Below are 14,365 nucleotides of genomic sequence, written 5' to 3' on the forward strand. Positions count from 1 at the left end.
GGGGTCCAGGCAGGGAGATGGGCCCACGCCAGGGCCCTCCCAGGATATACTTCTTCCTTCTCTGTCTGGCCAAGGGCTGCCGACTTGTTTGTTCTGGAGCCTGAGTCCAGCTCACTTGGGGTCCACAGGACAGGGTCAGCCTGCTACAGGAAAGGACTGGCAAGGAGAAGCCGGGCAAAGACCCCATCCAGGCAGGCAGGAGCCTAGGGCAAAGTTAGGCTATTAACTAATTTCCAATTAGGAAACTAAGGCAGAAGCAGACGGGTCAAGCAGACGGAGCTGGTTTTTCCACTGGATTCACCCGGCCCACTGGGCAATAGGCAGTAAGTTCATTCTAGCCACTGCCCCATTTGGGGACATCCAGGGCATGGCAGGGGTCAGAGCTGGCGGTGACGGGAGCCAGGAAGGCATACCTGACTGACCCTTGCCAGCGGACCCCTGTGACGGCCCGAGCCAGGCCACCGGGGCCAGCATCCAATCTCGCCTCTAGGGCTGAGGCGCAAAGCACCGCACTCTTCCCCAGGAGCTCCCTCTACCTTCCCTTGCTGGGACTCAGTCCCCCGCAACCAGAATGCCTTGCCAAACAGGGCTCCAGGACCTGCGCGATGCGCGTAGCAGGTGGCGACTAAGAGGACACTCGACAAGGTCCCTCTAGGACCGCTGGGGCCCTTCCTCCACACGTGGGGATGAAGTTAGAAACAAGGCACCAGGTTGGAAACCAATGTATTTCACCCAAAAGGTTGAGAAGGGACAGACTCTGTAAGCTCGGCAGGGAACGGGACACACAGATCTCAGAATCCGGGACTATCCAAGGAGCCCTTTTCTCAAATGCCGAACGGCAATTCAGGAGACTTGCAGCTGTGGTCCTGGCTGCTGGACTCAGGACACTTGGGACCCTCTGGTCCTTCTCACAATGAGGAGGCATCACCCCAAGTAGAGACTGGAGAAGGGGCAGGGGTGGGACGGGGTTCCCTCCTCGGCTGGGCCTCTGTGGGAGTGGGGGTGCAGGGGGGAACCTTGACCTTTGTACTCAGGAAGGGGCCTAGCCCCAAGTCGGCTGACCATTTAAGGCCCCCAGGCCTCCTGAACTCCAGAAGAGGTCCTGACCCGGTCTGGGGGAGGAGGAAGGGGGACATTGAGGTCGGAGAATCCATCTGTTCCGGGCCAGGAAGCACTTAGTGACCACACAACTTCCCGCTGGGAAGCGACGCAGCCCCTCCCTGGTTACAACCCCTGCTGACCTGAGCTGACTCGAGTGGCAGGCAGTGGGCTGCTGTGGGGACACCCTGTGTGGCCTGGGGCTAAGGACAGCCAGCGCAGGGGTGCCAAGCCCAGCAGGGAGGAGGCGGCGGAGAGCTGCCTGGCGAGCGTGCTGGCCACCTCAGCTCTCCTTGCCCGCTGGGGCCAGGCTTTGGGGAAACGGCGTGGAGTGGCCAGAAGGGCTCTGGGAGCGCCCCACACAGGACTCCAGCTTCACCTTGTCCAGGACGGTCTTTTTGATGGAGGCCGGCGAGACCTTCTCCTGGTCGGCCACGGACTGCAGCTCCCTGGGGAGGCAGCGAGGAGGGTTAGCTCCAGGCCGTGCCTCCGTCCTGCGCCCAACTGTTCACCAGGGAGGAGGAAGCCCCCGACGGCCTGGGCGCTCCGTGCTGTCTCCCACCTCAGCTCCCTAGGCCAGGCCCCTGCCCCCTGCCTCCTACTGACTCAGATCAGCTCAGGGTCACCAAACCTACTAGCAGCCCTTCAGCCCCTGAACCCATCCCTGCCCCAAGCAGGAGCCCTGTGCCTTGTCCATATCCCCTGAAGGTTGGGGCCAGAGGGTAGCACTGCCTCCCAGCCTCGCTGTCAGGTCGTGCACTCAGAGACATTCTGGGCTTCACTGGGGGGCGGGCAGGGATGTGAGAGACATGCCTGTCCATCCTGCAGACCTGAGCTCCAAGCCAAGTCCGCACATCCTGCGGTCCCTCCTCTTTAATTTCCTTTCTGCCGTCACCCCGCTGGTGTCACCCTGCTGGTGTCACCCTGCTGGTGCAAATGCACAGCGGAGTGCCCTTACGGCTGACCTACCAAGTCTCCCCAGGAGGGGGCGGGCGGGAGGAGGGTATGACCTGGGCCCCAGGAGATCCCTCTGGTTCCCACTGGCCTGCCTCCCCAGCCTGGATGGTCACCCTGGTCTGCAGGCTCAAGTGGTGACCCCCCGTGGGGAGCGCCACACGGGCCCGGAGGGCAGCCCGTCTCCACAGGACAACGGGTGCCTGGGTACTACCAGCCATGACCCTCGGGCACTGCTGCCAGGCCTCAGTAAATGTGTGCTCGGGGAAAGGCTGAGCAGAACACGTGAGGGCTCTGGCGGGCCGAGTCGCGCAGCCAGGAGCAGGCAGCCTCGGGGGGCCCACCGTGTGCGGACGCAGGAGGCCTCCACAGCGTTGATGAGGAGGGAGCGGAAGCCCCCGCTCTCCAGGACGTGCAAGGCGTGGATGGTGGCCCCGCCGGGAGAGCAGACGTGGTCCCTCAGCTGGCCTGGGTGCTGTTCTGAGTCCAGCAGCATCCTGGAGGCCCCCTGCACCGGAGAGAGCCGCTGACCGCTGCAGGACACCTCTCCTGCCTGCAGGCCACTGTCCCCAGCCCCAGCCACCGTGCACCCGCTGATTCTCCCCCATCCGCGCACCGCAACAGCGTCAGGCCGGGCAAGGAGCAGCCCTCAGCAAAGCATCAGGAAAAGCACTGACCAGCAGAGCCTGGGCTCCGAGGCGGACTGCCAGGCGCCTGGGCAGCCCCATCTTCACACCCCCATCTGCCAGGGCCTCCAGGGCTGTGAATGCCTGCAGGGAAAAGGCACCTACGCCACTGCCCAGACCCTTCCTCCTCCTCCTCCTCCTCCAGGTGTTGGTGCTGCCTGGCAGCTCCGCCCACAGCAGCCAGGGCAGGGAGGAGGGAGGAGGATGTGCCCCGTCCTGGGAAGGGTCCGCCCCGCCACCACCCGCGGCCGCCCAGCCCCAGTCCTCACGTAGGCTGGGCCGCTGCCGCTGAGCCCGGTGACGGCATCGATCAGGTCCTCCTCCACCTCCGTGCAGAAGCCCACGCTACCCATCAGCTGCTCCAGGAGCCGGCCATCCTCCACCTGGGCGTGGGTGCCCGTGGCGTACACAGTGGCCCCCTCCCGCACCACAACCGGGGTATTGGTCATGCAGCGGATAACTTTGGGGGCCGGCTGGAATGCCATCAGCTTCTGGAGGGGAGAGTGGCTGTGTGTCTGTGTGGCCCCTTGCCCAGCGGGGTGTGCTTGGCCTCAGGGAACGCACTCGCCCAACCAAGCGCTTCCTGGCTTCTCACTGCGGCCAAGGCCAACAGGCCATTTCTCAGCCAGAGCTCCCAAACACAGCGCAGAGCATTCTTCTACCCCCTTCCCAGACCCCACCGGCCTGCACCCACAATGCTCACCTTCTCGATGGAGCTGATGGTGACCCCAGCAGCGCAGGACACCACGATGTGCCGACCCTCCATGTCGGCACCGATCTCGTCCAGGATAAAGGGGATGATATGTGGCTTCACGGCCAGGAAGAGCACGTCACTGTGCCGCACAGTCTCCTTGTTGTGGGGAGTCAGGTTCACTCCCATCTTCTGCAGGGAGCGCCAATGGGGGCTCAGCCTGCCAACGTGGCTGGCCGGGCCGCCTCATACCCTCCCCAAGCTGAGAGCCCCGGGCATTAGAAGAGGACTGAGGCTGCTGACAACGGGGACAGGCTGGGGAGGGGTTCAGGGCACGGAGCTCTGACAGCCCCCAGTCACCCTTCCCACCCTGAAGCCCAAGCTCTCTGCACTGATATACGACCCTTTTGGAAACAGAAAACGGATGAGAACCCACGCCACAGCCCTGATGCACCCCATCGTGGGCGGCAGGCCTCCCGGGATGAGCAGCATTATGGGTGCGCAGGCTCCCAGCTTGAGGTCTGGAGCCCTAACTCAGCTGTGGCAAACCAAACCTGTATTCAGTCCCCAGATGGGTCTGACCTGGCCCCAACTCTGTGGTCCCATCTGCTCTCACAGTCTCTGTGGAGGCTCCGTTTGGGGAACGGAGGCTCTCACAGTCCCTGTGGAGGCTCCGTTTGGGGAACCCCATTCCAGTCCAGCACACCCTCCCCACAAGCTGCACGTGTGCCTGTCCCCAGGTCCCAGGAGCTGAGCAAGGGCTCTTACCAGCAGGCCAGCAGGCAGGTCTGTGGGGTGCTACGGCCCAGGGCCCTCCTCTCCTGGGAAGGGTGGTGGTCCCACAGTGTCTCTCACTAGGACCTTTACACCTGGGGCCCTCAGGGTCAAGGCTATCACACGCTCACCCCAGACACAGTGACTTAGCCCCTTCAGGGACCACCTCCCCGTCCCTGTCCACCCTGCACCTACCCTGAGGGCAGAAACCGTGGCCAGGTCCATGTCTGGGGAGCTGGCCATGATCTTGTGGGCAGCCAGGATGCCTGCGGGTAACAGAGATCCTTCCTCAAGGTCTGTCCTGTCCTCCCCCATTCAGGTTCAGGGGAAGGAAAGTGGAAATCCCACGCCCAGAGTAAGACAGCAACTCCTGCCCTACCCCAACCACCCCAAGGCTGCCATCTCCCCCAGGACTCAAACAGGGCAAGTTTTCCAGACCCGTCCTTTCACCCCCCCAGCCGGTGGAAGGGTCATGGCCCACCCCTGCCCAGCCCGCGGCCTCCCGGCTGCAGGGCTTACCTGCTGCTGTGAAGCCCCTGGCCAAGGCAAAGGCCAGCTGGCCAGCTCCGATGAAGCCCACGCTCATGTTGTCGGAGGCGCCGCCCACAGCCCTCCCGGCGGCCACCGGCCCTGCAGGGGCAACTACGGGACGAGACGGGGCAGGACCCAGAGCAAGAAGTCGGGCGGGCGGTGCCAGGCCCGGCCCCTCGGCCGCTGGCCCGCGCCCATCCCCCCGCTCCCACCGCCAGCGCAGCCGGCCCAAGTTTGCCCGAGGCCGCGCGCCGGCTGCGACCGCGGCGGCTCCAGTCCCCGCGCCCGGACAGTCCCGACGGCCCCGAACAGAGGACACGGCGAGCGACGGGCCGGCCTCCGGAGCCGGAGAGCCGCGGGGGGCGACGGCTCGGAGCCCGGACGCCCCCCACAAGTCCCGGCCCCACCCCCACCCCAGGCCCTAGCTGGGGCGCGCAGGCGCGCCTCCTCCTGCCCCGCGCGCGCCCGCGCCCGACCCCAGCTGGGCGCCCACTCACCCACCGACCGCGCGGGTCGCCCGGGATGCGCGGAGCCGCGCCCGCCACGCGGCACCCGAGCCCGTCGGCCCCGCCCCCGCCGCTCCAGCGAATCGGAGACGCGGCCGCCAGGCGCGGGCCAATCGAGGGGCGCGGGAGGAGCCAGGGGGCGGTTGCATCATCCGCTCGCCCCGCGCCCCCGGCCCCGCCGCCTCCCGGCCTTCCCGCGCCCCCGGCTCCCGCCCCGGGTCCGCGCCCCGCGACGTTGCGTGGGCCCTGAGCGCGCCGGGGCTGCGGCTCCCCGCGCGGGACCTGGGAGTGGGCCGGGCAGACCCGCACACGCCGGGTTGGGGTCCTCAGCCGAGGGGCCCGGGTGCGCCGTTCCTCGAGCGAACTGGAGAAGCGCACACTGTGTCCTCGCTTCTCCGCTCCTTTGTGCGCGTGCGTGCGAGCGTGCGGGAGGCTTGGAAGCAATTTGGAAATGGAAACATTTAAAATGTAGCACTATCTTGATACTGTGTTTTGTAGCTTTAAAATTTATTTATTGTACCACGAAGCTTGAAAACTGGAGAGGATAGCCTAAGCCTTTTCAGAATCTCAAAATCGGTGGGCGGGGGTGGGGTAGGGGGTGCACCTGGGAGGTCTAGGTCGATCCCGCGTGAGATCCAGACCGTCTTTTTCCCAGCTGGGGTTTTCTCTGCAGGTCTTTTTCCCAGGCTGCGGCATGACGGAGGCCATAGTCCTGTATGGCCTAAACCTCCGCAAACAGGGGCTTGGGGCCAATAGTGACCAATGAGTAAAGAGAAGATGAGATCCTATAGTGTCCCCCAGCTCCCGTGGAGCACTCCCACGTCTCCCGACATCTTGTCAGCAGTGTCCATGGGAATCTGGGGGGTTGCATTTGGAGAACAAGTTGAGTCTGCCTTCGGGTTTTGGGATAGTCCAGGGTCCCAGTCAGCAGAAGTATTAAGGGCAAAAATAATAGTCATTGGCAACCCCCGCCCTACCTCAGGGGAACAGGTGACCTGCTCTATTTTTTCAGTTCTGTATCCTCAACGGTGACAAGCTGTTCTCGGACCTGATCTGGCATTACCCTGACGTCTGTGCTCCAGAAGCAGGGCTATGAGCTCTTGTGGACACAGTGGTGGCCACCAGCACCATCAGACCCATGGGTAGTGACCATGAACGGAAGGTAGATTTCCTGGCGTTCTCCATATGAGGGCAGCAGAACGTTTAGTGCTCTCCCTCTGAGGGAGGCGCTTCTCCAGCCCACCAAACCTCATGACCCAAGTGCCCCCCCCCGAGACTCTTGCCCACCAGCATCTGCCCCTGACCCCACGCCACTTGTCCAAAGTGGACTGTCTTGGGACTGGCCCAGACTCCAAGCCATAGCCATAAAGCCCAGCAGTCCCTCTGAGTATTCCCTGCCTGGGACATAATCAAAGGACAGAACCCCTGCCTTCAAAAAGTACTGTTTTTCACTGATAAGAACAAATAACTCCCTCCTTCAAAAAGAAAAAGTCCTCTGACCCGGGGAGTGGCTGTCTGCAGGAACATCCCAAGGCTTCTGCCATGTTCCCAGGAGGGCTTCTGCCATGTTGACCAAAGTGGGATGCCTCCCACTTTGTCTCCCCCACAGACCTTTGAAATTTAGGGTAGGTGGAGCACTGGGAGCACAAGGCCACTGGACAATGAGGAGACTGGGGAGCCGGTGACAGATAGCCATTTCCGAAGTTTGGCTAGAAAAGGAGGAACACTGGTCGAGGTGCAGGCCTCCCTGTGAGCTAGGAAGGATGTGACCCATATGCTCCTTTGTCGCCTGGAGATGTGCCCCCTGGCCCCCGCTCTCCCTCAGTCAGTGAGGGCTGTCGGGACACCTCAGGACACACTGGTCCCGTTGGGGATTGGCTGTTGAGCCGATGATGCCTGTCCCCTCCAGATAAGAACCCTTGTGAGTGCGTGGTCCCTATCAGGCAAGCGAGCCATCCCTCTCACACAAGGGAGCCCCTGGAACCCAAGCCTAAGAGCTGCTTGGGCCCACGCCCCCCCCCCCCCCGCAACCCCCTGCGGGAGTGTGGGGTGTTGGTGATACTGAACACCACGGCAAGGGAAGGAGACCAGCTCGGCATCAGCCTCATCTCCCCCAGCCGCATTGCCCACCAAGGGAGAGTACAATGCCTGTTACTCCCTCGGGAGGCCAACCCTCAGCCCAAGAGCCCCTCCCCCTCAGTCACGTCCCGTCTTGTCCCTTCTCCCCTACTCACACTGCGGGGAATGGTCCAGGAGGTGCAGTTGGCCATTGCCCCCTGGGCGGAGAGATGCTCACCAGAGACAGGATGCAAACATTAGCGTTTATTTCCTGCTCCCGGGGATGGGCCACGGGGCTGCTGTACTCAGGGGCAGCCAGCGGCTTGGTCTGGGGTGGCCCTAGCTGGGCTCTCGAGCAGGAGAAGCTGGCGGGAGTGAGGAGGGTGACAGCCCCTGTAGGCTCTGGTGATCAGCAGCCGGGTGAACGGATGCTCGAGCGGAGGTCACGGGCCTGTGAGTACTACGGAGGGGTCCGGTGCCCGGGCTCCATGACCCAGTGGCCGCCCTAGGCTGGGCCCTCCCCCTGGATCAGGGCTACCCCAGACGTGCCTGCTGGGAGCCCACAGTGGGCACTGCAGAAGCTGCTGCCCTGGGGCTGATGGTAGGGGCCTGGTGGGCACTCCCTCCCGGGGTGCAAACCCAGCTTCTTCCCCACATTCTGCGTTCAAGGGTGCTGTCAGCCCTCTGTGGGCCCCTGCAGGTCCCTGGCACTGTCTCTAGCCTGATGAGGCTGTCCCGTATGACCACGCCATGATTCCTTCTTATGGCCACTCAGAGATGGGCGCGGGGGGATCCCCATGCTTGGTTCCTTCTCTTTGAGGTGGCGCAGAGCGTCCCAGCAGCGCCCTGCGGAGACAGCTGTCCGTCCCACACCCCTGGGAACTGTCCCCTTTTCAACTCTACTTAGGTCACGGCCTGGACGGGGTCTCCAGACGCTGATGGGCACATGGGACTGCCTCCAAAACCCTAGCCTTCGTGTCCCCATCTATAAAGTGGGTCACAACAGCACCCAGTTCAAAGGCTTCTCTTGTTACGGTGGGTGGCACTGGACCAGGGAGGGCCAGGAAATGGAGGGAGACAGAGAGAGAGAGATACAGACAGAGATAAGAGAGATACACAGAGAGAGAGAGACAGACAGGGACAAGGGCTAGGAGCTGCCCAGGGAAGGACACTTGCCTGTGGCCTGCTCAGGGCCTTCTGTCCCTCTGCCTCCCCTCCCCCCTCCCCAAGCCTGGCCAGAAATCCGGGAGCGGTTCTGCCGGTTGCCTCCCTCTGGCTTGCTTCCTGGGGGTCTTGGTTCACCTGGGTCCCCCTCATGGTGCCTGGAGCCCCTGGAGAGCACGGGTGGGCAGGCAGCTACAGGCTGGGCACGAAGCGGATCCTCTGGGAGTAGGCGAGGTCGGCGATATACAGGAGCAGGTTGACGTAGGTGAAGGTGGCCACCACCAGCTGGCTGTCCCAGAAGCAGCTGCCTCGGGGGCAGTCGGGGGGCCGCCCGGGCTCCCCGTACTTGGGGTCAAAACAGAAGACAGGCCAGATCACAGCCGCGCTGAGGTAGAGGAGCACGGCTAGAAAGGTGTACACCACCACCAGACGGTCGAAGGGGCATCCCAGACCCCCTGTGTGGCCCGTCACGCTCAGGGCCACCACAGCCACCGTGGCCAGGAAGCACAGGCTGTAGACGGCCACACACCACTGGGTGGCCACGTAGCGCCCGTAGCGGCTGTCGTAGATCAGGGCCCCAAAGATGATGCAGGCCACGAAGGCCTGGACGATCTTGAGGAGCCCCGAGACCGTGGCCATGTAGCTGGCCACCTGGCCCGGCCGGGCCCGGGTCAGGGCTACCTCCACGGCATAGGCCAGGAAGAGGAGCCCCGCAAAGACGCTGGCTGCCAGGCGGAAGTCCCTGGTCGTGCAGCCCGCAGGCTCAGGGGGGCACTGCAGCCGGGCGAAGTACAGGGGGTAGAGGACGGCGGCCGTGGCGGACAGCAGCGTGGCTAGCATGGCGAAGGCCGCCGTAAAGTTGCCCCAGGACAGGTGCAGGCAGCTGTGCAGCCGGGTGAACTCGCAGGCCACCACCAGGCCGGAGAGGGCGAAGCAGAAGCCCCAGGCAGCCATGCAGAAGGTGCCCTGGACGCCCGCGAAGCCTCCCCGGTGGGCCACGAGGCTGAAGGTTGTGCAGCCAAAGGCCAGCTGCAGGACTCGGGCCGTGCCCACAGGGGATGTCACAGCACCTAGGTGCAGATACCCCCCCCCGGGGGGCTCCATGGTGCTGCCCATCTGGCCGGCCTCGCCCTTGCCTGGTGCGGTTCCCCCGGGGCCCCGGTGTCTCTGTGCGGCCGAGGCCCCTCTCTCTGCAGTGGCGGCTGGGACAGGTGCGGCCGCCGGCAGCAGGGACGATGACGCCGACTCCGCCTGACTTTGCAGCAGGGCTGCCTCTCCGCTGCCTGCGCGGGGCGGGCCAAGCACCCCGGCTCTATAAATAGGTGGTCATGATTGGAGCCCTGGAATAGCAGCCTGGTGTGTCTGTCCCCATCCCCGAGGGTCATCTGACCCCTGCATCCCGCTGCCAAGCCCCTGCCAGGACCATTAACCCCTTGGCTGCTGGCACTGCCCCGCCTCGCCTCCGATGCACCTGCCTCTGTCGGTCAGTTGGAGGCAGGGCCTGCGGGGGAGGAGGAGGGAGAAGGGAGAAGGGGGGGCTCCGAGGGGGGCTCCGAGGCCTCCAGGACCAGCACTGGTGAGGAGGGAGGAGGCTTCGGGGAGGCCAGGGGAGCAGTGGGGACTGGGACGGGTTTAGGACCCTGCCGTCCGAGTCCCCTGGGCTCTCGCTCAGCCTGATCTCCTGGAGGTGTTTGGACTGACCCCAGGACACAGAGTTTTAGTTGTCATTTAGGGGTCACTTGTCTTTCCTCGAGTTTAAATAACTCCTAGAAAAAACCCCAGGGCTCCCTTCTTCAGGCTGAAATATTAACAGTGTACGATCCCGACCTGAGCCAAAGGCAGATGCTTCACCGACCGAGCCACCCCTGCGCCCCTGGATTCAAGAATTATTAATATTTTGCCCTATTTGTGTTCTCTCTCCTCCACACCATTAATTATTAATAATACTAATTAATTCTGGGGATGCCTGGGAGGCTCAGTGGTTAAGCGTCTGCCTTCAGCTCAGGTCATGATTCCGGGGTCTTGGGATCGAGTCCCGCATTGGGCTCCCTGCTCAGTGGGGGGAGCTGCTTCTCCCTCTGCCTGCTGCTCCCTCTGCTTGTGGGCTCTGATGAATAAATTATAAAATCTTTAAATAATATATGAGTTAATTCTGCAGATATGATGATTTGCCACAAGATACTTCTATGGACACCTCCTAAGAATAAAGCCATTCTCCCACAGTTGGGACATTTTTTTTAAAAAGATTTTATTTATTTATTTATTTATTTATCTATTTGACAGAGAGAGCAAGAGCGCAGGCACTAGCAGGGGGAGCAGCAGAGGGAGAGGGAGAAGCAGGCTCCCTGATGAGCAGAGATCCAAAGTGGGGGCTCTATCCCAGGACCCCGGGATCATGACCTCAGCTGAAGGCCGGCTGACTGAGCCACCAGGCACCCCCACACTTGGGAAATCTAAGAATGATCATCTGATGGGGCACCTGGGTGGCTCACTCGGTAAAATCTGCCTTCGGCTCAGGTCATGATCCTGGGGTCCAGGGATTGAGTCCTACATCAGGCTCCCTGCTCAGCGGAGAGCCTGCTTCTCCCTCTCCCACTTCCCCTGCTTGTGCTCACTTTTCTCTCTCTCTCACACATGCATGTGCACACAGGCGCTCTCGAATAATAAATAAATAAAATCTTAAAAAAAAAAAAAAGAATGAGGATGCATGGGTGGCTCAGTGGGTTAAAGCCTCTGCCTTTGGCTCAGGTCATGGTCTCAGGGTCCTGGGATCGAGCCCCACATCGGGCTCTCTGCTCCGCGGGGAGCCTGCTTCCTCCCCTCTCTCTGCCTGCCTCTCTGCCTACTTGTGATCTCTGTCTGTCCAATACATAAATAAATAAATAAAAAGAATGATCACCTGATACATGGTTCTTACTCAATTTTCTCCATCTATTCCTGAAAACATTTTACACCTCTTAATTAATTAATTAATTAATTATATTATGACTTGCAGGCCCTGAACTCAGGACCGTGAGATCAAGACCTGAGCTGAGATCCGGCACCAGGCGCTCAACGCTCCGAGCCCCGGCCCCACCCGGCACGTTGCACCTTGTAAAGCATTTGTCGCAGACTCTGATTGGGGTCATATCTTGACGCGGTCTGTCATGTCTCTCAGTTTCCTTCATTCCAGTATAGTCTCTACTCCCCTCCCCCTGCTCCCCTGTACTGTCTGTCTGTCTGTTTCCCTCTGGTTAGACTCTGTGAGATGCTCTTGGCAGGAAAACCAGGGAGTCTGTCGGGAGAACCGTGACAGGGAGTGTCCAGAGCACGGGAGGCAGCCGTCGCGTGGAGTGAACTGGAATCGTCCCCAGTTCACGATTTCTCGTCTCCGCTTCCTGCTGTCTTCCCAGGGTATCAGCAGCCACGGGGCCTCTCGTGGACAGTGTTCTCAGCGAGCACACACAGCCCCTCTAGCTGTGGAATGGTAGGGGTTGTCTGACCTGATGCGCCTGCTTGTGATTTTTCCAGAACAGCTCATCTAACCGTAAAATAAGGGATTCTTGTTTGTTCTCGTGTCTTTAATGCTCTGAGATCATGTCCGGACGCTGAGGAGGGGGCAGGATGGATGGAGGGTTTTCCTCCCGCTCGCTGGGGAGCCCGGCCGGCTCGCTCCTTCAGGAGGAAGGCTCTGTCCTTGGGCAGGGCTCCGTGTGCCCTCGGGCAGGATTCTCTGCTTCATCCCTTCCGGCATCTGCTGCGTGTGCTCCTGACCCTGGCCAAGGGAGCGAGGGGACGTGGGCCTTCAGCCTCAGGGGAGCCTCTCCGTCAGAGCAGACGGTGGTCTCATTTCTCTCGAGCAGACGAGTGCCATGCGCTTTAGACAAAGTTCACAACTCAGCGAATCCTAACAGTGAGCCGAGCCACGTTTCTCCACCACACAAACGGTTGCTGGGCCCCCCCCGCCACGCCCTCACCCAAGAGATCCAGCTTGTAGCGCCCGAAACCTCGGGCATCCCGGGAAGACTGGGCTCAGCGTTGCCAGCGGTGTCCCTGCGTGCCTGGGGACAGCCAGCCCAGATATGCAGGTGGAAGACAGCCTCCCAGGCACCCGCAGCAGGTGTGGCGAGGGAGGGGGCGCCTCGCTTCCTGAGGAGCAGACACTGCCCAGACAGGGCTGGGGTCTCTGACGGCCTGCACGGAGATGCTGGGAAGTCAGGTAAACGGGGAGTGCTGGGGAGGGGCGGGGCGTGATGACAAACGTCAACGTCCTGCGCTTTGCAGTGAAGGGCAGCCAGGACTGACCACTCGCCTTTCTTTCTCGGTCGGGAATATGTGCAGAAAGGGTGTATTCCCTTGGGGGGAGGGGTCCCATCAGGCCTCCACCGAGGGTATGAAGCTCGGTGCTCTGGTGCCCCGGGGAGCACGAGGCTGCCTGCTAACCTCTGGGCTGGCCCCAGACGGAGCAAGACATCTGCCTGACCTGACGAGGGTCGCTGCCGCCACCCTTCTCTGCACAGAGCCCGTCTTGGGCCGTGCCACCCAAGTCCCCCACCCAGCTCAACTGTGGCAGGCCCCTTTCTGTGACTCTCCCCTTTGGGGCCCTCCGCACCCCCTTTCCCCGGGGGAACGTACTATCCGTGGCTCTCTGGGGCCCCCCAGAGAGGGGGGTCAGTCACTCCTGGATATACCTTCTTTCGTCCCCAGCATTTGGCCTCCCCATCCCTGACCTCGCTATTGCCCTTGACCGTCGGGACTGCATGGGTTTCCTCAGGGGACCATGGGGCAGTGGCCCATGGAGGAGACTACAAGTGGGCCACCAAGGGCCACCTGGGGAAGCCAACATGGGTGACACGTGGGCTGAAGGCGGGGCGGGAGGAGGCCCCAGAAACCCTTGGGCTTTGGTCAGGTCCCTCTCGGGCCCACTGTGGCCCTGATGTGTGGGCAGAGCTGGTCAGACTCTGCCGCACGGGGGACACCCCGCAGCAAGGTCCGGGGGCCGTGCTGGGAGCGAGGGTGTGGGGTCTCTGAGATTTCCCCCCATTCTGTGGACGGGTCTGCCGGCCCCTGTCGTCTGTGACGGGAGGCCGGGTGCGGAGCCCAGGCTGAGCCTGGCAAGGGTCCTCCCTCTGCCCCGTGGCCTCTCCAGGCCTCAGCTCCTTTATCCGTCCATCGGGGCTCTAAGAAAACCTGCTTGAGCGCCGCTCGGGACCATGTACTGGGGTGCCCGAGGCGGGAGGGCTCAGGAAGCCCCCCCAGGGAGCAGCCCCACCTCCAGGACTTTGTCCTGCAGGCGGACATGGTGAGCCCAGCACTGGTGGGGAGCACGAGGAGCACCGCGGAGGCAGGGAGCAGCGCGGGCCGCATGCCTGTGCTGGGTTGGGATGCTGGCCCGGGGGGCCATTGGCAGTTCCGGCTGGGCCCGAGGGGGTTTTCATCTCAAATCTGCCTCTTCGCATGTGCCTGGGGGGCCTCTGAGAACAGGTACGACGCAGACTTTTAAAGAAAAATGTTCCCTGGCTGACAAGTGTCTCTCTGGGGTGACGTGTCTGGGGAGATGGGGCATGACGGCGCGGGGTGTGCGGCGCTCGGAGCGGCTCAGCGTGTGAACGTCCCCAGTCTGCCGGGACCCCTGTGTCGTGGTCCTGACCTGTGCTTGCTGCGTGCGTGGCTGGAAGAAGGGTCTGGAAAGGGCCACGAGGCAGGGTGAGGGCCTGAACAGGACCTGTGCGTCCAGGGGCTGCCCTGTGGGATCCTGCCGCCCGGGCGGTGGGGGTCGGGGGTGTGCTGTGGGCAGCGACTCCCCCAAACAAACACGCCCGCAAGGTTAGGCTCTTCGGTTGTCTTTTTGTTTTTTTCATTGTTTAAAAAAAATACGTTACAAAACAATATCATTAATCATATATTTCTTATTTTCCTTTTTA

At 62.2% G+C, this 14,365-nt stretch overlaps 2 protein-coding genes across 3 annotated transcripts; both read right to left on the minus strand.

Moving 5' to 3' along the window:
- Positions 1–707: 707 nt before the first annotated feature.
- Positions 708–5,320, minus strand: PYCR1 (pyrroline-5-carboxylate reductase 1). Of its 2 annotated transcripts, XM_032322165.1 has the most exons (8): positions 5,236–5,320; positions 4,723–4,845; positions 4,399–4,469; positions 3,442–3,621; positions 3,008–3,229; positions 2,730–2,822; positions 2,397–2,560; positions 708–1,547 (listed from the first exon to the last, which is right to left on the minus strand). In XM_032322165.1, the coding sequence occupies exons 2-8, from the start codon at positions 4,787–4,789 to the stop codon at positions 1,382–1,384; spliced, it is 963 nt and encodes a 320-aa protein (XP_032178056.1). In that variant the 5' UTR covers positions 4,790–4,845; positions 5,236–5,320; the 3' UTR covers positions 708–1,381. The 2 variants fall into 2 exon arrangements, with proteins under 2 accessions (XP_032178056.1, XP_032178058.1); XM_032322167.1 differs by lacking the exons at positions 4,723–4,845; positions 5,236–5,320 and adding an exon at positions 3,862–3,967.
- Positions 5,321–7,525: 2,205 nt separating this feature from the next.
- Positions 7,526–9,808, minus strand: MYADML2 (myeloid associated differentiation marker like 2). Its single transcript, XM_032322177.1, has one exon. The coding sequence runs from the start codon at positions 9,576–9,578 to the stop codon at positions 8,655–8,657; it is 924 nt and encodes a 307-aa protein (XP_032178068.1). The 5' UTR covers positions 9,579–9,808; the 3' UTR covers positions 7,526–8,654.
- Between the last annotated feature and the right edge of the window lie 4,557 nt (positions 9,809–14,365).

The sequence above is a fragment of the Mustela erminea genome, chromosome 18 (genome assembly GCF_009829155.1).
Source record: "Mustela erminea isolate mMusErm1 chromosome 18, mMusErm1.Pri, whole genome shotgun sequence".
Lineage (NCBI taxonomy): Eukaryota > Metazoa > Chordata > Mammalia > Carnivora > Mustelidae > Mustela > Mustela erminea.